The sequence below is a fragment of the Cricetulus griseus genome, chromosome 5, assembly GCF_003668045.3.
Source record: "Cricetulus griseus strain 17A/GY chromosome 5, alternate assembly CriGri-PICRH-1.0, whole genome shotgun sequence".
Classification (NCBI taxonomy): domain Eukaryota; kingdom Metazoa; phylum Chordata; class Mammalia; order Rodentia; family Cricetidae; genus Cricetulus; species Cricetulus griseus.
Window position 1 is genome coordinate 37,022,973 of NC_048598.1, and position 20,642 is coordinate 37,043,614.

General features: G+C 45.1%; 1 protein-coding gene across 3 annotated transcripts in view; it reads left to right on the forward strand.

The window, feature by feature from the left end:
• Cacna1e (calcium voltage-gated channel subunit alpha1 E) overlaps positions 1 to 20,642 on the forward strand; it is a 303,984-nt gene that overhangs the window by 14,480 nt on the left and 268,862 nt on the right. For all 3 annotated transcript variants that reach the window (XM_035445314.1, XM_027418072.2, XM_035445315.1), the window contains exons 2-3: positions 11,656 to 11,761; positions 12,536 to 12,675. In XM_035445314.1, the coding sequence (XP_035301205.1) occupies positions 11,656 to 11,761; positions 12,536 to 12,675 (246 nt within the window). The remainder of the gene's footprint in view (positions 1 to 11,655; positions 11,762 to 12,535; positions 12,676 to 20,642) is intronic.

Sequence of the window (20,642 nt, forward strand, 5' to 3'; positions counted from 1 at the left end):
TTCTCTTTCATTTGTGTTCTTTCTCTGCTCCATCATCTCATCTCTGGCCCCTTCATCTTCTGAGGCTTCCTCATCCTTCTGTTACTAAGTGTGAGGTTGGGTGCTTTTGGGTGATACAGAAGAGTGGATATAATGATCAAGATTAATTTTTTAATAAAAGGACTTAAATCAGAAAACTAATTCATGATAAAGTCATCTGGTGCCAGTACTGTGATGATGAGAAAAAGGATTTGAGACAATGGCTAATATACTATTTTCCACCAAAAATGTTGCTGGAGAGCCATATGGAAGATGAAACAATAGGATAGGATGCAGCAGGCATGGCTTCTACCGAACAGAAAAGCCAACACTAGGTTGCAGAGGTGGGAGGGTGGGTGGATGCTTAGGCAGGCACTCATCTCAGAATATTTCCTGGATCCTCAGAGGCCCAAGGAAAGGTAAATTCTCCAGACCCTCCTTTAAGAGATGTATTCTTTTCTTTTTCTTTTTTTTTTTTCCGAGACAGGGTTTCTCTGTGTAGCTTTGGAGCCTATCCTGGCACTCTCTCTGGAGACCAGGCTGGCCTCGACTCACAGAGATCCACCTGCCTCTGCCACCCGAGTGCTGGGATTAAAGGTGTGCGCCACCAATGCCGGGTAAGAGATGTGTTCTTTAATGATAGTTGGGTAGTCCTGTGAAAAACATAAGTAAAACCTAATAAAACCTAAGATGTCTGCCTGTCCCTCCCTCCCTCTCTCCCTCTCTCCCTCCCTCCCTCCTTCCCTCCTTCCTTTCCTCCCTCCCTCCCTCCCTCCTTCCCTTCCTTCCTCCCTCTCTTTCTCTTGTCTTCATTTCCAAATATTCTATTCAAGCTAGGAAGCTAGGGCATTTCTATTTGATTCTTCTGATGAAATCCTCTGAAGACTTCTCAGGGCACGATGCTGACAATCCAGAAAGGTTCTAGAACAGTCTTGTTATTCCAGTCTTTGTATCTCCGTTCATTGATGAATGTGCTGAATTGTTAGAACTCCATGTTTCCTTTCAGCTGCCCCTCTTTGTCTTTGGGGTCTTAGTTTCTGTAATTGTCAATGGATCTGGTTTGAGGATGCCACTGATTATCATGAGTTCTAGCATTGAAACCATGGGTATACCCCTTGGTTACAAATTAGAATCAGTCTGAGAACTTCTAGAAGTGTTGATGCTTCAACAGCAGCCAAGAAATTTTAGAATTTCTGGAGGTGGGATACTGTATCCTGAGCTTTTAAAAGTTTTGCTAGTGATTCTATAGTTCAGTTGAGGCAGTGATCCACTTATCTTCTAGACTGAGAGATGGGTCTCTTACCTGATCCATTTAGCCATCTCCCCCTCTCCTCCATTCCTTTCTCCCTCCCTTCCTCTCTCCCACCCTATTTTGTTAGCTATGTCTTTGCTCTGTAGTCCAGGCTGACCTGAAACTCAAGATCCTCTTGCCTCAGCCTCGAGGGAATGCAGGCTCCAGTGTGTACTATTAGGCTCAGCTGTTCCTCTTTCTTTTGTGTGTATTTGACCACAGGTGGATTCTTCTCACTTAGCTTGCAGGCTATTGTGAAAGAGCTAGAGCACCCTGGGAACCCTGGAATTTGGCCTAAAATAATAATCAATTCTAAGGGGCATTGTGTTGGCAAAAGCATTTACTTATGCCTTCTTCAGGCAGACCTCCAGCTTCTCCAAACTTCCCAGGTCTAGAAATCTAAAGCTGAGGAACAGAGCCATGCTCACCCAGCAGGCCCTTGAGTCCCTGATTGAAAACTTCTTAACCTTGATTCCTCCTGGTTAAATAACCTTTGTGCATACAAAGGTTGCCTTAGCACAATGTCCATCAAATGTCGGAATTCTTGAACAGTTTTGGAAATCTCCCAGAAACATGGAACTTACAGTAAGTCATATGCTGGCTTCTCTGTGCTCTTGGGTGTCTCTTTTGTGTGTTTATTCTACAATCTCTGATATAAATTGGTAGCTCATAATTGGTCACAGAGAGAATATTTAGTCTAGCATTTACAAATGCTATACACGAGGACTTTCTCCTGATGGTATTTATTAGCATGGCATTTCATTTATCTCTTAACAAAATGATCCATTTTCTTATGGACAGTAGAAGGCCTCTATATTCTCTCAAATCTGCCTTTGGAAGAGAGGATGTCTTACTCTCTGGAATAACTTAAAAATCTTGAGCGCTCTATTCCAAGGTGACCTTTGGATTCTTGAAAGCAGCTATGTTGCCTCTCAAGCCTTCCCTTTGCAAGCAGAGCACTAGTTCCTTCAATCCTTTCTAATCTGGTTTCCAGGCTAAGTGGTATCTTTGCACATGGATACAGTTGCAGAGTTTTCAAAGAAAAACAAAAATTCTCCTAGTAATCATGTATGGTCTTTTAAACAAAATAGGTCTATATTTTCTGGGTACGTCCCCAGTACCATTTGATGCCTGCCCTATGATGAGCGATGCTATAAAGTAGGGTATAGTTTTGAGTGTAGCTGCTCATTGTAGCTCATGGTCTTTCCCCCCCCCCCCCAAAACACAACTTGCTGCTAGAACTCTTGATGGACCCAAATTTGTCAGAGTGTCATCAAAACACTGTTTCTGGTTTCTGAGACAGGTAATTTCCCCAATGCTGTTGTTTTGCATCAGAGGCTTTTAGTGTGTGCCTTACTTATCATTCAGTCATTTGTCTCTTGATCACCAAATACTGTGTGTGGAATGACAAATGTTTTAAGTCCGAGATCCAGTCAGACACATAACAAGTGAATTTGTTAAGACTCCTCCGGGTGACTGTCACTGAAATGGGCATGAGTGGCAGGAGTAGGGAGGGGAGAGCTGTCTTATTTTTCAGAAGTACACCTTCCCACTCCCTGGCAGTCCCAGTGCAAATGGGTCTAGAACTGACTTCCACTTATCCTCTGTACCTTTGTGTCTTCAAAGTAGTAAAGATGTGGCCTTTCTTTTGGTGGATTTATGTAGGGGACAGGGTCTTGAGAGTCAGACAGAGTCCTTTGATTTGGAAGCCATGAGGGATAAGACATGGCTTCACAGCTAACAATGAGAGAGTAATCTAAGGATCATTCATCTTGACTAACACTCTGCTGACCTCCAAAATTGTGCAACTAGATTGCTGCCATGGGCAGAAAGTCCTTCCAGGGTTCTTCTGCTTCTGTATCGCACCCTCAGTGTTGCTTTCCTCATCGTTCATTCATTAGGTTTGTGGTCTTTAGGGGCAGGTGTAATGGCATTTCTATCTGGTGACAGGGGGAGAGAGGTGATATGAGTGTTCAGGGTTGCCTGTCAGATGGTGGATCAGAAAAGAAACAGTTGTCATGGTGATGGCAGGTTGCATCCCACCACCATGGAAACTAAACTTAAAAAACGGCTGTTAAGGCTGGAAGTCACATGATGCATTTTGTTTTGCTTTTTATTTTTGTTTTTGTTTTTTAAGAAAAGACAAGATTGGGAGGTGAGATAAATAGTACTGAGGAAAGCAATGAGCTCATGAAATGGGGCAGCAAAGTGTACTCGGGGACTTTCTTCTCATGTCTCTACTTGTTTACAGTCCACTTTTCCTGCCATGGGGGAAATGCTGTGGAGTTTCATATTTTCTGTCAGAGCTGTGCACTGGTAACTCATATAGAGAAGCACAGTGTTAGCTCTCCTGTCCTGTGAGGGACCATGTGGTACAACCTAAATTGATCTGCTCAGGACAGAGACATAACCCAAAAGTAAGGCTTGAGGAAGAGCGTGGAAATGGAGCTGAGCACACGGCTTATTCCAGATAGGACGTGGGTCCATACATTACTACATTGTACTATCTGACGATGTTTGTAGTTTTGGGTGGTGGAGTTTAATCCATTCTAAAAGGACAAAAACAACAAACAACCCAGGATAAATTATACTTAGGTTGTAGGCTTGCAACATCCCAACCTCCCCACAGTCACTGGAGTTCTAATTAGTTGATTAACTATGCAACAGGCTCAGGGTAAGGCACAGTTTCTGTCTAGGAAACCTTTGTTCATACTTTTCCATTTGCCAGGCTGGGCAGAGGAATGAGTGCTCACAAGTCCAGATGGAGCCTCTGGTTTTGGACTTTCACACTAGGGTTGACCTCTTACCTCAGGCCTTCTCATCTTACCACCAGGGGCAGCTTGCTGGAGATATTAGAAAGCCTTGTTGATGTCTCCCATTTCTACCATCCCCCACTTGCACCGTAGGGAAGTCTCCCTACGAAGGCAGCTGGCCCCAGGCCTGCTCTAACAGGTATGACTGTCCCTTTCAGACTGAAAGGCTGAAAGCTTGCCCTCATGGCATATGCAGACAGGTTAGATAGTAGAGAGTCCTATAGGGACTTTTGTCTGGGGAAGGTCGAGGCTGATTGTAACAGGTAAAAACACTGTTGACGTGATGACCACAGTGAAGGCTGCAGTGATGGCTATGTCTGTGGTTTGAGCACAGGTCCGGCCTCTTCACTATTACTCATCCCTGCAGGACAGATGTGTCTTTCTCTGTGGCCTCAGGCAAAGTGGATGTGATCTCACTTGCATGATCTCACTGTGTCTCCAGCAGGGTCTGTAGGAGCTGGAGCCGGACTTCTGTGGTAGTTCAACCCCTCCTGTTCTTAGCTCTAGCCTTGGGTGTGATTAATGTGCCTTCTAATCACTGGAAGAGATTGCATCAGAGCCATCAGCTTCATAAATTCTCCTCTGGGGACTTCTGTTTAGAAGAGCTCTTCATAATCCCAGGAGATCCTGGGCCAAATGTCTTTGCTTTCTTCCCGGAGGCCCATTACCATAATTTTCTTTTAAATTCTTTACTGGGGTAGATGTCTTCAGTGTCACATCAGAGCTGCAGCCCTCCAGCTCCCTTCTGGAGGCTCTGACCCCAAACAGACACTTCCCCAAAAGCCAGGAGCCACAGAGGACACTTAAGGATAGATTTCGTAGGATAATAAAAGTGCCTGGGATTTGCTTAGGGGCTTCATGTGTTCCTTCTCACTTTAGGTGCTGGCCCTTTTTGTCTTTCTAGTGTCTGCTATGTAGACGGATGGTGGTGGCCTTCCCTCCTTTGAGCATTGTGTTGGGGCAACTTTTGGAGTGAGAACCCCGAGTCTTGTTTCTCGTTGCCAAGTTTCGTTTTCTCTGTTGCTCTCTAGGTCCAAGGCAAGATCCTAATAGTTTTTCAGTCATATAGAAACTTTGAAGAGCTATCATTTGCAACTTTTTATTTGTTTACAGTGTCTCTTCAGGATGGAGCTTCTAACAGAGTCACAGGATAAACAGGCTCTTTACCAGCTACTGCCTTTGAGTTAGTAGTCACGTATTATTACATTTATGCCCAGCCGAGGAGGAATGGACATATGCAAAGCATGGGAACCGTTGTCTGAGACTTACATCTCTTCACATAACACACATCCCTAAACTAGGAGGCTGAAGGGAAAGTAGGACTCAGACCTTCTTGCCGGCAATTGTCCTGGGTCCGAGGCTAGCAGTAGGGATGGCTAATGGAAGTTGAGATCTATCTCCTGGGAGGCAGGGAGCAATTGCAGAGGGTCTCTAGAGCTCTGACAAATGCCAGAGTGGGCACTTTCTTGTCCCCACAGACTATTTTTTCCATTAGGCCTGGAACTTGAAGAGAACATAGTGTTCTGTCAACCTGCTGGTCCCCGGTGGCCCTCAGATCATATTCATTTGCCGTATGCATGGTGACAAAGGCCCTGGGAGGGGACAGCTGAGAGCAGAGAGGTCTCAGAACACAAGACCATCATAAGAGGGCATAGATCCCTAAGACCCCCTATATTTGCTGCTTGCAGCCTAGGTCTTTCCCGGGCCTGTGCCTGCAGATGTGACTCTGAGATGTTGGTGTGGGTTGGAGTAGCTCTGCTTGTCGGTCAGTGCCAGGCACAAGTCCAATGGGTTCCTAGGGCTCTGTTGGTAAGCAAAGCCAGCACCACAGCAGCACTAGGTCCACCCTCTGTCTTGCCCCAGCTTTCTCTGCTAAAGAAGGAACTAAACAAATGGCAGGTGTGCAGGCCGAGCCATGCTGCTCAAATTAGCTGTGTTGCTAAGGAAACCAGTCAACTGGTTGAAGGAAGGAGCATTGGGTAAAAGGGATAAATCAATAAGCGAACCTATTTTTATCATTTCCCTAATGATTGTCTTGAAGCCGCTAGACAGGGAAGGGGAAGAGAGAGCTGCAGCGACACCAGTCCTCATTAACGGCTTGGAGGGAGCGAGGAGTGAAGGGGTGTTTGGGAAGATTGCCAGGAAAGTTTATGAAGTGGGGCCCCTAGTGAGCAGCAGTGAGAGGGAGGGCGGCTTCTTTGCAGGCTTGGAGCTCTTTTATGGTCATTTCCTTCTTCGGCTTGGTCCGGGCCTTTGTTCTTCCGCATTTGATCTTCCTGGGATCTTGCACAGCCTTCCAGGTTCTTCCTCTTTATGCCCAGGTTGACGTGGACTTTGGAACTGGTTGGATTTTTCTTCCCCAGAACATATATAGCTTTAATTGATTTTTATGATTATAAGTTAATACATGCTCATTATAACAGTCAGACAATGGATAAAGGAGTAAAGAAAAAAATGAAAATAACCCTATTACTCAGAGAAAACTCATTATCCTCCTAGCAAAGCAGGACCCTTCCTACCCCCACCTTCTCTCTCTCCTTTTAACATTAAAGAGAATGTCTGTGCGTGCTGCTTCCCTTTCTTCTTTTTTTGATAGATAATGTATGCCCACAGTATACAGTACAAAAGTTCAGATGGGAATACTGTGTGGAGAGAATATGGGACATCTTTTTATAATGATACTTTGGGCTCTGGTGTCCCTGTCCTATCTATATGTATTGACTAGTCACTCATTAATTAACTATAAATCATTACATGGCCACTATTTCCAAACACAGTGTTTGTCCCCAGGGACAGGCATGTGTGGGACAGGCAAAGCCTCTGTCCTCAGCCTCCCAAGCCTTTCTGCTTCATTAGCTCCATTTGTTCCGGGTCTTAGAATACAGTCTAGCCTCCGTGATGGACATTCTCCAAAGTATACTTCAAGCCAAGCCTGGAACATAATGGGAGTCACTGAATTCCTAGGCAGAATGAGGATTCTGCACAGATAGACTTTCCTGCCATCGCTGACTGTGACTGCCATGAAGGTGCTGTTTTCTCCAGTCGTGGTGACTTGTGGCTCCCTTTGATCTTTCCAAGTCATATCTTTTGCCTCGCCAGATTGAAGCTGTGGGCTATTATCTGCAGTCTAGGGCTTTCTAGAGATGGACCAGGGCCTTTGCTCTTGGGCTTGAAGTTTGCTAGCAAGAGAAAGGAGTCACCTTTCGGAGGTGGGCAGGTACAAGGTCCTGGACTGAGCAGAGGGAGGAGAGCTGCTTCCTCCGTGGAGAGCCTGCTTGCATTTCCTCCTTCACTGAACATTGATTAGGCTCCTACTGTGTACCAGAATCTCTGCTAAGCATAGCCTGTGGAGAGTTCAACAAAGCACCTGCTTTTGAGGTATAGTTTCTTGGAGGAGATAAATAGAAGATACCAAAAAAAAAAAAAGTGTAATGCAAAGAAAAATGAAGCATAAGGAATAATGTCCCCAGAGAAAGTATCAACTTCTAACCAGCAAAAGAGAAAAAAGACCACTGCAAGTCATGGCAGACATCAGTGAACGTCAGTGTCTGTTCTTTATATTTTCTTCCAAAAGCAGAGTAGAAAAGAAGTTAGAGAAAAGGGTTGTGACACTGCTCCTACCCCGTGTATCTTCCTGCTTGCTTCCCCCCACTTTTTCTGGTCCCCAGCCTTTCTCTCACTTAACCCCCAGCAGCTCCATACTTTTGACTCCCTCACCCATATCACAGTCCTGTATTATATTGTTTATTCCTCCAGCTGAATTCCCCACGAGGCCTCAGTCTGGAAGACCTAGAGAGGCAACCCCTCGCAGGCTGTATGTATTTGAACAGTTTAGAACAATATAACCCAAACCAGTTGCACACAGCTGCTCTGAGATGGGTCTTTGGACACTTGACAGTAGGCAGACGATTTTGCTGGGGGAGGAAGTGGGTCTCTGATTGTCTTTAAGCTTTCTTCATTTCCCTCAGAACCGATAAATTGCTAGATTCCCACGTGTACTGGATAGTTTTTATGTTAGCATGATACAAGCTAAAGTCATCAAAGTGGAGGAAGCCTCAAAAAAAAAAAAAAAAAAAAAAAGGCCTCCATAAGATCAGGTGGTAGGCAAGCCTGTAGGGCATTTTCTTAATTAGTGATTGATGGGGGCAGACACAGCCCATTGCGGGTGGGGCCATCCTTGGGTGGGTGATTCTGGGTGTATAAGAAAGCAGGCTGAGCAAACCAAGAGAAGCAAGCCAGTAAGCAACACCTGTCCATGGCTTCTGCGTCAGCTCCTGCCTCCAGGTTCCTGCCCTGTTTGAGTTCCTTTCCAGACTCCCCTGGCTGATGGACTACAACATGGAAGTGTAAGCTGAGAAAACCCTTTCCTCCCCCACTTGCTTTTGCCATGGTAAAATCCCAACTAAGACATCACCTTTTGATTCTAGTATTGGGGGTCTGGATAGCGCCAGGCTCTGAGTCCACATGACTTTTCAGCCATCCAGAGACTTGACCAGTCATATACCATTTTACATTACAATCTCTGAGGTCAAGAGCCATTCCTCTGTTATGTAGTGAGGTGGCCACACCTTCTCCAGGCCAGTCTTGTGTCCCTAACAAGCCTCAACTATCTGAACCGGTCAGTGAAGCTTACAGGCCTTAGCAAGGAATTGCAGATGGAGACTGCCTGGCTGAGGACATGCAGGTGTAGACGTGAGATTAGCGGAGCCAGTATTCTAAGTGGTGTCGATGGGGAGAAGGTCTTGGGAGAAGTGGAGCTGCTGAGCTGTGTATCGGCATTGCCTGACAGCTCCCATGCTTTCTATCCTTGGTTTTCCTTCCCAACCTTCCAGTGCAAGAATACACAACCCGCCCCCCCCCAAACAACCACAGACCCAGTGGATCCACAAGAGGCAGAGGTTTATATGCCTTGAATGAGAAATCCATCTTTCCCAGGGATGTCTTGGGTCCATGAGGTGCTGAGTAGGTTTTGGAGCTTTCACAGGGTATTTTAAACCATGGGCAGTAGTCAGGTGAGCCCAGTGCTTTCATGAACAACTTTATTAATAGTATTGGTGTACATGTGCGTGTGTAAGTTTACATGGAAGAGGCAATGTATGTGTTAGTCAACTCGGAGATACCAGCCCCTCCTCAACTTGTGGTGATCAGTAAGACCTGGGTTTTTTTTTTTTGTTTGTTTGTTTGTTTTTTTTGGTTGTGAGCCTAACCTTTAACAGCTGAGCCATCTCTCCACCGCCCCCCCCCTTTAAAAAAAATATCAGGGCTCCTAACAATGTTCCTGCAAGTGCCATTCCCAAGAGATGCTCTGAACAAAGAATTGCATGGTGAAGCAAGTTTGGAGTGTGCTGTGTCCTGCTCCCCACCCCACTGTGTGCAGTCACACACTGTGTACAGTAGCATTAAAGGCTCCAAGCAGTCCTGCTGGGAAGGAACCTACTTCACTTTACTTAACCCAGGCTTCCCTCATTTATTTGATTGCAAGTTTCTGTAGCACTAGTATTTTGTGACCTACATTGTAGAAACAGCACCCCAGATGCCCTCAGCTTCTGTAGCCATTCATCAATGCTGTGTTGGCACGCTGTCAGTTTCCTTTCTGGACCAATTTCCTAGGCAAGGTCAGGAATTCCTCCACCACCACTTTTGCCGTATTCTCACCATCATGGGATTGGTTTGAGAATTCCAGGCATCAGCACTATGGCCGGGATAGCTTGTCCCGATTCAGAGTCTTGTGGGATATTGACCCTGGGTTAGTCCTTTGTCACTGTCCATGCAAAGCTCTAGGTTAGAGCCAGGTACATGACAGAAGTGTGCTCCCTTCTGATCCTTGTGCTTTGGGTGGCCTTGTCAGGGTTTATGTTGGGTGGGGACTTGTGCTAAGACAGTGTGCCTGTAGCAAGTTTGGCTCTCAGACGTTGCCCTTAACTTCCAGTGTTTGAAGTAGAAAGGATGTCTGGTAGTACTGATGGGCTTCCCCTCCAGCTGTGAGGGCTTCAGGAAGCGTAGTAGAATCTGGGATGGAAGTCCATCCAATGAGACACATCCATTTCCAGATCAGGTGGCTGAGTGTGAGGAAGCAGAGGATCTCTGAGTTGGGGGTGCTATGTGGGGACTGGAGATGTGTGGGAAGGAAGGGCTGCCAGCTGTGTTAGAATGCCTGTGACTCAGGCACACATGGAAATGGGGGGAGAGATGGTACTACCAAATGTGGCGGACTAGAACATTCATCTTCACTCTCTAGACTCCTGCGCTAGCCTCACAACCAGAGCAGCTGGTGAGCATATGTGGCCTCTGCCTGTAGAATGCTCTGGTCTCTGCCCCTCCCTGGAGATCACTGGATGCTCATTTGATGGGATGGGAAGAGAGGTATGTGTGTGGGGGCTTCTTTATGATCTGGCCATCTTCTGTACTAGGAAAGAGGTGTTTAGGTCCTATGGCCTACACAGCTAGCCCTGCTCTGTGGGGTGGCAGGAGAATGATCTCGGTCCTCCCCTCTTTGTCAGATGAACTATCCTTCTTCCACACCCGAGCTGTGGAATTTGCCAGAGAATGGCTTGAACTCCAAGGCTAGTGACACATCTGGCTCATGTTTGTCATAACAGTAATTACAGAATGAAATCCCAATGTGCCAGATGACTGGGCCCTAAGAAGGAGCAGGTTTTTCCCTTTTTTAGCCACCTCCCCTCCCCGGAGCTTGCAGCAAAGCCTTTCTGTGGGAGTCAGGGTGCTTGCTTTGAGTCATGTTTCTCAAAGAGGCGCAGAGAACACCTCACCTGTCTATAAAAAAGCAGCAGGGGAAAGCTCGTGTATTTACTCAATGGATTCACAGTTTGGCTCCTAGAGACTGAACTCTGCCATGGTAGATTCCAACCCATGCTATGCCCTTCTGATCCCTATAAATGCAGAGAAAGCAAGGCGAGACCAAGTGCTTCTCCTAGCCCCTGTGCCAGCTATGAAAACCACAGGGGGCTCACACAGCGTGGGGGAATGGTTTCCTTTCCATGGATTCTCCTTTCCCCCAGTTGATCAGAGGTTCTGGGGAGAGGAGTGACTCTAGGTGTGACTCTGAGAGAGTGACAGACAGACAGCCACAGCTGGGTCTTTATTGAGACTAAAGCTGGTTCTTCTGCCCAAGCACCTAAATCCTGGGAAGAGCAGAATCCTGCTACCTGGTTCATCTTGCTTCTTCCTTCTTTCCCATCAATTTGAAGCCCTATTTAGTTACTGGCTTTATATTTTATTTCATTCATCATTTGGGGTATCTGACATATGACCAACTCTATTATTTATCATCTGCTTCCTCCTCTTGGAGAAGATGCTTTGTTTTCACTGACCAGCCCTAAATGATAATGCCTCCTATACTGAGAAGCATGCATTGTCCTGCCTGCCTGCTTGTGAGTATAAATCATTCGATGGCAAGGACCAGTAGGAAGAAAGAAGTGTGTGTGTGTGTGTGTGTGTGTGTGTGTGTGTGTGGCTATCTTGGAGGCTGCATCTTCTCTTACATGAACTGGATCCTTAACTCCTCTTTTTCACGCCATTTGAGTACATGATCCTGGCCACCATCATTGCCAACTGCATCGTCCTGGCCCTGGAGCAGCACCTTCCTGAGGATGACAAGACCCCGATGTCCCGAAGGCTGGTATGTTTGTGCTTTCTTCTCCCTTTCTCCTCCTGGTTCCCCTGGCTCCACCCCCTTTCCACACCTCCCTTCTCACACAGCTCTGTGAAGACTTTGTTCTTTACTGAGGGACAGTTAATAGTCAACCCCACTGGGACTCACAAGGAAGAGGGCATTGCACATACTTGTGTGTGCTCACATGGTAGACAGGCAAGAAGAAAAGGGCAGACACGAGGGCCATTTGCTTCACTCCTGTTTCCTAAGGGACTGCTGAAGTGAGAAGGAAAAGGGAGGGCCAGAGAGCAGTGAGGAAAGATGCTGAAAGCTGAATGTGTTGGTGGTTATGAACTTGCTAAATGCCGACATCCTTATTCTCCTAAAGGAATGATTCACATGTCTAATGTATTCCTCCAGAAGAGAGCACACAGATTATTTTAAGTCCAAACACATGGGCAAGTGGCCAGCCTAATGACCCAGGCATGAGAACTCTATGGTTCCCAGCTAGTGTAGAGACCCAAGAAATAAACTCCTTCAAGGCAACACTATGCCACTGGGGACCTTCAGGGGAAAAATGTCTAGTCCATAGGTAGGATACATCTGCCCATTTTTAAAGCACTTTCCCATATTCTGTGTATTCAATGCAGTTTCAGGCACTCTTGGACCTTCTGTAACTTAAGCTGTACTGGTATATGAGGCTGGCCATCATGGGTGTGCAGGAAATAGCCAGGATGTGCCTTTGCCTGTGTCTGATATGGAGCAATCCTTTTATTGTTCCTCTGTTCTTTGCCTTCACAGGAAAAGACAGAACCATATTTCATTGGAATTTTCTGCTTTGAAGCTGGGATCAAAATTGTAGCTCTAGGGTTCATCTTCCATAAGGGTTCATACCTCCGAAATGGCTGGAATGTCATGGACTTCATTGTGGTCCTCAGTGGGTGAGTCTTCTTCCTTCTTGCTCTCTTTGTGTGTGTGTGTGTGTGTGTGTGTGTGTGTGTGTGTGTGTGTGTGTGTGTGTGTGTTGGGAGGCCCACGGTGACATGAGGTAGCCACTACAAGGAAGATAAGGTAGGCAGAGATCAGAATGTAGAACATAAGCCAAAGAAAACAAGTCTAAGAGTCTCCATGTAGCTGTACTATCGAGAACTCGTTTTTTGGAGGAGCTAGGTACATGTGGCATTAGGCAGAGGCATGCCTGGGACTCTCAGGCATGCTTCTGGATTCCCATTGTGTGCTTGCTAGATTTCTGAACACCAAGTTTTCCCCGGAGGAGCATTTTCACGGAGGCAAACAGCTTGTTCTGGTCTGGAGGAGGGATCATCCCAAGAGATTAATCAAAGGATGCAACAAAAACACCCAGTTTCTTTGGGTGATTGGAGGGGACTCCAATTGTGTTTTTTGAACTAAAAATTAAGATGAACATGCTGAGAACAGACTGAAATGATTTATAGATTTTTTAATGGTATCAAAATGAATTGCATCAAACTGCTTGTAAGTCATTCTTAGGAACTTAATATAGTATATATTGGGACTGACCTACTGCCATAGACACATGATAGGATGGTGATCCATTTAGGTGAATATTTGCAACATCAATCCTTTGGGTATGAACATAGTATGAAGATGAGGAAGTTCATAGTAAAACATAGTATGAGCAGGTCCAACACGATCGACGGCAAATGTGATGGGCTTTAGCACTGAAGTGATGAGAATTCTGCACAGGTTTCTGTGGCTTGTGAATCTTTGAGTCCATTGGCTTTTGGTGCTTACAGGAGAGAAGGGTAAACTGGTGTAGGTATGGCATGGAAATTTCCTTACTTAGCTGCCTGGCTCACTGCTGAGGACAAGCAGAGCTGCACAGGACACCTAAGAGAGGGAATATGTAGTCACCATTATGTTGAACAAACTTGAGGAAAAAGGAAATTTGTAGGGAGTAATTGGGTAAAGCTAAAGACTGAGAAGATAAGTTTGGGAGCCATGCATCTCCCCATTATCTTGTGATATAGATCCAGTGTTCCCATTTTTAGCTTTTAGGCTGATTGTGATTGAGTGAAAGAGAAGTAGGTGAAGATATAATGGCTTAGAGTATAGCTTATAAGCAGCCAACCTCAGTATAGGTAATGGATGAATAGGGCTGAGTGATCATGTTTAAAAAAGTATCTGCTGTCTTATAGAAGGATTTTATGTAGGTCATTTTTAAAAAAATATTTTAATGGTACATTTTAACTATGACTTAGTATACATAGTACCACAGGAGTATAATGCCATAGGAAAATGTAGCATACCAGAATGGTGTTTTAAATGTCTCTAAAATCAATAATATATACTATATTTAAAAACTCCTAAATGAGAATTTGAATCATGTTATAATCAAGTGTTGCTGGTATTGCTGTTGGTGATGGTGGTGATAATGGTTGTGTGTGTGTGTGTGTGTGTGTGTGTGTGTAATTGGTCCTGCTCAAAGTTATATGCACTGAAAACATTTGAAATTTCTGGTCTAAGCCAGTCATTTTCATTTTAAGCTGTCACACATTGATTTTTAAAAATACAGAAAAATCAAAAGGAAAAGAGAAAACCTGTTCACTGATTAAGAGCAATTTCTGATTTTTATGGCATCTTCTCCCACCTCTTTAAAGCTGAGAAATCTTTCTTTCAGATGTCTGTAATTTTGCTGCCTTTCTCAATATATGATGAGCATATCACACACCATTCCATACTTTACTGAAATTCTGTGGTGACTGATCAGCACTTTGTTAAGTGGATGTACACAGCTTGCTTCTTGTTTTTGCTTGTTATTTGACACTTAGATTGCCTTCTGGTTTTTGCTATAATAATTATTAAAGATGCTCTAACATACATCTTTTGGATGCCACACTTTACTAGACATTTTGACAGGTTGAAGTGCAGTCAGTTCTCTGTATCTTTGGCTTCTGAGCAGATCTAGTGAAGCATGGATAGGAAATATTTGGGTAAAATGCATCTGTACTGAGCACAGAAAGACCTTTTATCCTCATTGCCATTCCTGAAGCAGTATAGAATAACTAATGTTTACATAGCATTTATGCTGCAGGGTCTTGTAGGTAGAGATGCTTTAAAGCATCCACGAGGGAGGATAACATACCATCTTATATATGTGAGCATGTGTAAATTTTGATATGCACGAGAGTCTCAGAACCAGTCTTCTCCAGGTATCACAAGACAACTGTTACTTTGCAGGGGGATCTGGTGGTTCTTGTGGGGGATGTGAGGTCCGTGATGGGTGTGTGGAGGTAGAGGACTCTCACCATTTGAGTGGCCAAGGGAAGAGGAGTAGGGGTTGGCTGTCTTGGCTGTCACATGGTTGAAGGAGCAGATTTATGGGAATCAGTAGGTGGTACTCTTGTTGCTATGGCCAGAAAGTCCTCTGTTACTCACCTGCATGTCCAGAGAGTTACAGAGCTTCACCAAGTCCAATGTCCTGTCTGAGCTGTCTGCCCAGCTTTCTTGGTGGCTCCTCAGACTTTGATGGCTCTCTGGGTGACCTTGAGAAGTGAATACTTTCAAGTTGAACCAACAAGACTTTGCTCCTGACCCCATCCCACCTTCAGCCCAACATGCAGGAGTTCTTTTCAGTTTACATGCAGATGGCTTCCTGGCAACAGGTTCACTGTGCACTTGACTGCTGAGAGATAAGGCTCTGACCCACTGCAATGGACTGGGTAATTGAACTGTCTAATATCCACATGTTCATCTACCATCTTGCTTTGCTGCTAAGAGGCATATCATCTCTGAAGTCAGCTCATGTCTTAGAAGAATGGCAGAGCAGAGCTCGATGGTGCTCTCTCCTCTCTTTTTTTAGTGGTATATTAAACTACCAGGAATTTCACAGTTGTGGGGTCTTAATGTCAGTTAAATATGTTGTGGTACTAACTAGTGAGGCAGGCAGAATAGACGTCAGAGATGAGTTATTCGTACCCATGGAAGTTAAGTCATTTGCTCACTATCCCCTGCTTTCTGGTGGCAGATCCTGGAGTTTAGACCATGCCCTCTGAAGCAGGAATAATATCTTTTTAGCCCACCCCATGCACCCCCTCTCTTGGCTACACAACCTTCCTTTTATTTTATTTTATTTTATTTGCCTTCTTGACACCTGCATCCAGAGTTAACCTTGCTGACAGCTCTTCCTTCCCACCTTGTCTTCAGGTGTCACCTCACATTCTACTCCTGTGCACAGCAGGGAGTGACAGTGTTAGAGCATGACACAGTGCTTCAGGGCTGAGGCTGCACAACATCTTAGCTTTCAGTTTTGGTGATGGGTGGGGAGCGGGAGGGTGGGCGCTGTGACATCAGACAGCAGGCTCATTAGCATGTTGCTAAGAGACAAGTATTTGGGGTACTGGAGTCACCGCATTCTGCCACTCCTAACCTTCAGAATTCTTAGACATGTAAGTTGAAGTTGTGCATGGCTTGGAGTCTCCTTACGTCAGTTATTTCATGTAATACTTATAATCCCATAAAAGAGGTTGTCTGAGACCATTTTCTCTTACCACAGAATATCAGACACTGGGTGGTTTTTTTTTTTTTTTTTCCTTTTTTAAGCAACAGAGATTTATAGCTTACAATTCTGGTGTCCAAAAAGTTCAAGAGCTGGCACTGGTGTCTGATGAAGTCCTTCTTGTCATATCCTCACAGAGCCAAGGACACCGTATGCTGAAGAAGAGAGGGAAACAAACCCAACTCAACCTTTTCTCAGAAGTCTGCCACAAGCAGCCCATTCTGGTTATAGTAGTTTTAATATATGCTTTAGGGAGGTGTCTGCAAGACTTAATCATTTCAGAAAGGTATCACTCCTGATATAACAGTGCTGCTTAAATTTTAACAGACATGTTCAGGGGACATTTAGACTACAGTAGGGATCATGTTGACCTTATCTTCCAAATATGACACTAAAGCTCATAGAGGGCATGTGTCTAAACAGCAGACACTATGTAGGCCTTGAGCCCACATCCTCTGCCTTTAAGTGGCCCTTTCTTCAGCATTCTTCGTTCTCATACCTTCAGTGACCTTCGCAGCCCCAAGACTCTTCAGGCATAAATCTCTGTGATTCATATTCCTTTGGTCCTCTAGAAGCAGGGGATGGAGTGTAGCAGGGAAGCACATCATACTTGTGTTCCAGTTCAAAGCAGGGGCTGCAAGTGTGGCTTGAAGAAGGCAAACCTCCTGGGTCATTCTGAGACTCTTCTGTGAGCTTGGAATACAGTGCCCTGCTCTACGGCAAAGAAAGCATGTCAGCTCTTAGTGTCTTGTCATTTGGTGCAAGAAAAGTAGATCAAAAGGTCCAGCTGACTTCTTCCTAACTGGCTTGTTTAGTATTCATTAATTCTTGTTTAGTATTCATTACTTAGCAAGATTAATGTTGTAGACTGAGAGATGCCCTAATTGGTGTATTGTTATCTCTGCTGAAATGACCTTCTAGCTACCTGAACTTCAGATCTCTCTTGAATTGGTAACAATTCGGGAGGTTGTGTTTTAAACTCTTGTCAATCACCTGGAATATTCCGTAGTACTTAAAATCACTAGTATATACCAATCTTAATAGGAAGTTATTGAACTTAAATATAATGGAGAATGATGGGGGGAAGATAAAAATTCAGTCACCCCTAAACCACTGGTGAGAGAGAGAGTAAGTGGGGAGACCTCTGTGCCTATGACTTTTGTTCATCTCTTATGTGCCGTGTATGTGATATAGTTACTACTCAGTACGTTCTACTTGTTGTTCCACTCCCAAAGTCTTTTGTCCTCTATAGGATACAAGAAGAGCTGAGGGAAGTCAGGACCTGGGGAGGCAAGAGGCTGTCTCCCTACCTCCCTTTTGGTCTCACTAGGATCTGTGTCTACAGCTTCATCTGCCCAGCTTACACTTTCAGGGAAATGGGAGCTGAGAGTGTATACCCCAGGCGAATAAGAAATATTGGGCTCTCGGTGATAATAGCACCCTGGGAAGTGTTTTTTGAGCACTAAGAGTGGAATCAATGTTTCTAGAGCTAGCTGGAGGGGGCAGCAGGGAGAAAGCTTCACTCAGTATTGCATCACTGGTCTTATAACACTTTGCATTTAGCAAACCATGAGCCAAGGCCTATGTTTCACAGATAGTTCTAATTTGTAAAAGCAGTGCCACAGGTAAGGATTATTAGGTTTAATTATTCTCCAGGCCCATCTCAGGGATGAATATGCTAAGGTACAGAAAATTTTAATAATGTGCTTGGAAATGAGTGCTATAGCACTCTCCCTTTATCCACATTTTAGCTTCCTGCAGTTTTAGTTATCTGTGGTCAACCACAGCCTGGAAATATTAAGTGGATGATTCATAAGTACTGACTGGCTTCCCCTTCTGAGTAGCATGGTAAGATCTCTGGCTATTCCTCACTATCCTGCCTGGCATGTGAACCGACTCTTTGTCTAGGATGTCCATGCTGTGTATACACACCTACCCATAAGACAATAGCCACTCTGTTATCAGATCCTCCTTCAAGGTATTGTAAAACATGTTTTTTACTTAATAATGGCCCCAGCTGGGTGTTGGTGGCGCAAGCCTTTAATCCCAGCACTCGGGAGGCAGAGGAAGAAAGATCTCTGTGAGTTCGAGACCAGCCTGGCCTTCAAGAACTAGTTCCAGAACAGCCTCCAAAACCACAGAGAAACCCTTTCTGGAAAAACAACAACAACAACAACAATAATAATAACAATAATGGCCCCAATTGTGAATGTAGTAATATTGGCAATTTTCTAATATGTTGTTGGAACTTGTATTATAATTGTTAATTTTGTTAATCTCTTAAAACTGTCTAAACTATAAAGTAAATATTATGGTTGACAAGAAGTTATGGACGCACAGGGGAAGTCATGATGTGTTAGAGTTTTGTACTAGCTGTGGTTCTTCGTGCCTCCTGGAAGTCCTGGGCCAGATCTCTCGCAGATAAGGGAGGCCATTCAATATGATAAACACAGAGTTTGAACCCAGCCTGTCTGCCTTTACTGTCTGGGTTCCTTCTCTGAGCTACAGTACCCCTTGAGCTCGGAGATGCTGCTTGCTGTCCAGTGCAGCTGAAGAAGTTCCATGCTCTCTCTTTAGTTCCTCTTTTTAGTTCAGGCTCAGTGGTGAGCTGTATGCTGTTCTTCTTACACTTGGGGGAATCTTCATTTTCAGTTGTATTCCAGTCCTAATGGTATTATGGAGCTACTTTTTGAGTTCAAAACTGCTCTCGGATGGTTAGATAGTCTGTTGTTCCATTAACAATGTCAGTTAGCTCAGCGCATGCTCTGGTATCATGATGATGAACTGTGCAGTGGGCAGTGGCCTGTTTGAGTGGACATGTAGTGTAAACACTGGAGCATGCATTAGTGTGTCTAAACCTTGTGCCTCTGCTAAGGCATTTGCAAGCAGGCTCAGAAAGCCACTCAACAGATATCAAAGTAACATTACTGAGTACTCACAGTCTGGGCACAGTGCTAGGGGTGGGTGGGATAGGTCAAGTGTTCCTCATCCGGACAGTGAGCCTACGTGTCATAAGCACTCAGAAGAAGGGCATCTTTCTTGGCGCTTGAGTCCCAGGGAAAGCTTCTTGAAGGAAATAGTACTTAAATGTCCTGAGGTGCACAAAGGGGTGGGGCATAGAAGTCTGGGAAGGAAGAAGGGCTTGCTGGGAAAAAGAATTTTGTGTGCAAATGTTTAGAGGTGGGGACATAATGAGGGGACAGACAGAAGGGCATCCCTAGGAACTTGATGAGTGGAGCGGTGAGAGACACTTCTGAAGAGGTCAACAAGGGCCTGCCTAGTCTGTGCAGGAGAGTGTAGTGTATACTTGAACCTGAGAGCAGCAAGGGAGCCTTGACCAATTTAAGCTGGGGGGGGGGGATCCTACTTCTAGCTCTGCTATGGATGCTGCATAAGTCTTACAAATTCTTTTTACCGTGGGATCACCTCTGAGGGAAGGCATGGCAAAGAGAAGGGAACCATCTCTGTATCTTCAGCTTCAGCTTCTTCCACCTAGAAGAGAGAGGGAAGACAAAGGAAAACGTGGGCAGCGGAAAGCTACAGAAGAGCGGGACCAGCCATCCTGCAGTCCCAGCTTCCAGCCAGCGGCATACACGGAGTGGTTTAGCCCAAAGCCTGTTTGTAGGAGGATGATATCTGGAGCTAAATATACATCGATAGGTATTTTTAGAGGGTTTCTGTAAGAAGGCTGCCCTAACATATGAGTTTCCCTAGCAGCTAAAGATCGAGGAAAGCACAGTTTTCCTCCGGGAGCCCTGTCTCTCTGGTGCTGAGAATGTGGGGGAGGTGTTGCTTATGCAGCCCCAGGGGCCCCCAGCCCGATTCCCTGCAGTAATAGCGTGATAGCCCTGGGTATTTATATAGCAAATCATGTCAGGGAGCCTTATGGGATTTTTACAGACTTGTCTTGTACTCATCCTGTGAGCTGTGGGTGGGGCAAAGGAAGGCTGGGTGAGGCAGGGGACTTGTAATTTTGGAAATGGGAAACTGATGCTGAGCAAGGGGACATGAGGGGCTTTGAGCTTTCCAGCATCGGTGAAGCAGGGGCCCAGGAACTTAGTGTCCTTGATATTGCTGGTGGGGAGGTCTGGATGTCCTTAGCTTCCACTGCTTTTGAAATTCTTCCTCTCAAGTGGAGCTGGGAGCTGCTTCTCTGGCAGGCCTCCACCTCCTCCCTGGCATTTTGCTCCTCTCAAGCTCCACACTGGGGGAGCATTACAGTTACTGCTCCATGCAGCATCTTCTTTTATCAGAACACTATTTCTGTTCCAGTTGTATGATGGGAGAGACACAGTGTGGATGCAGAATTTTGCTTGTCCCCCCCCCCTTTATTTTTAGAATGAAGAGGTCGATTCAGGGAAAGAGGTAGAC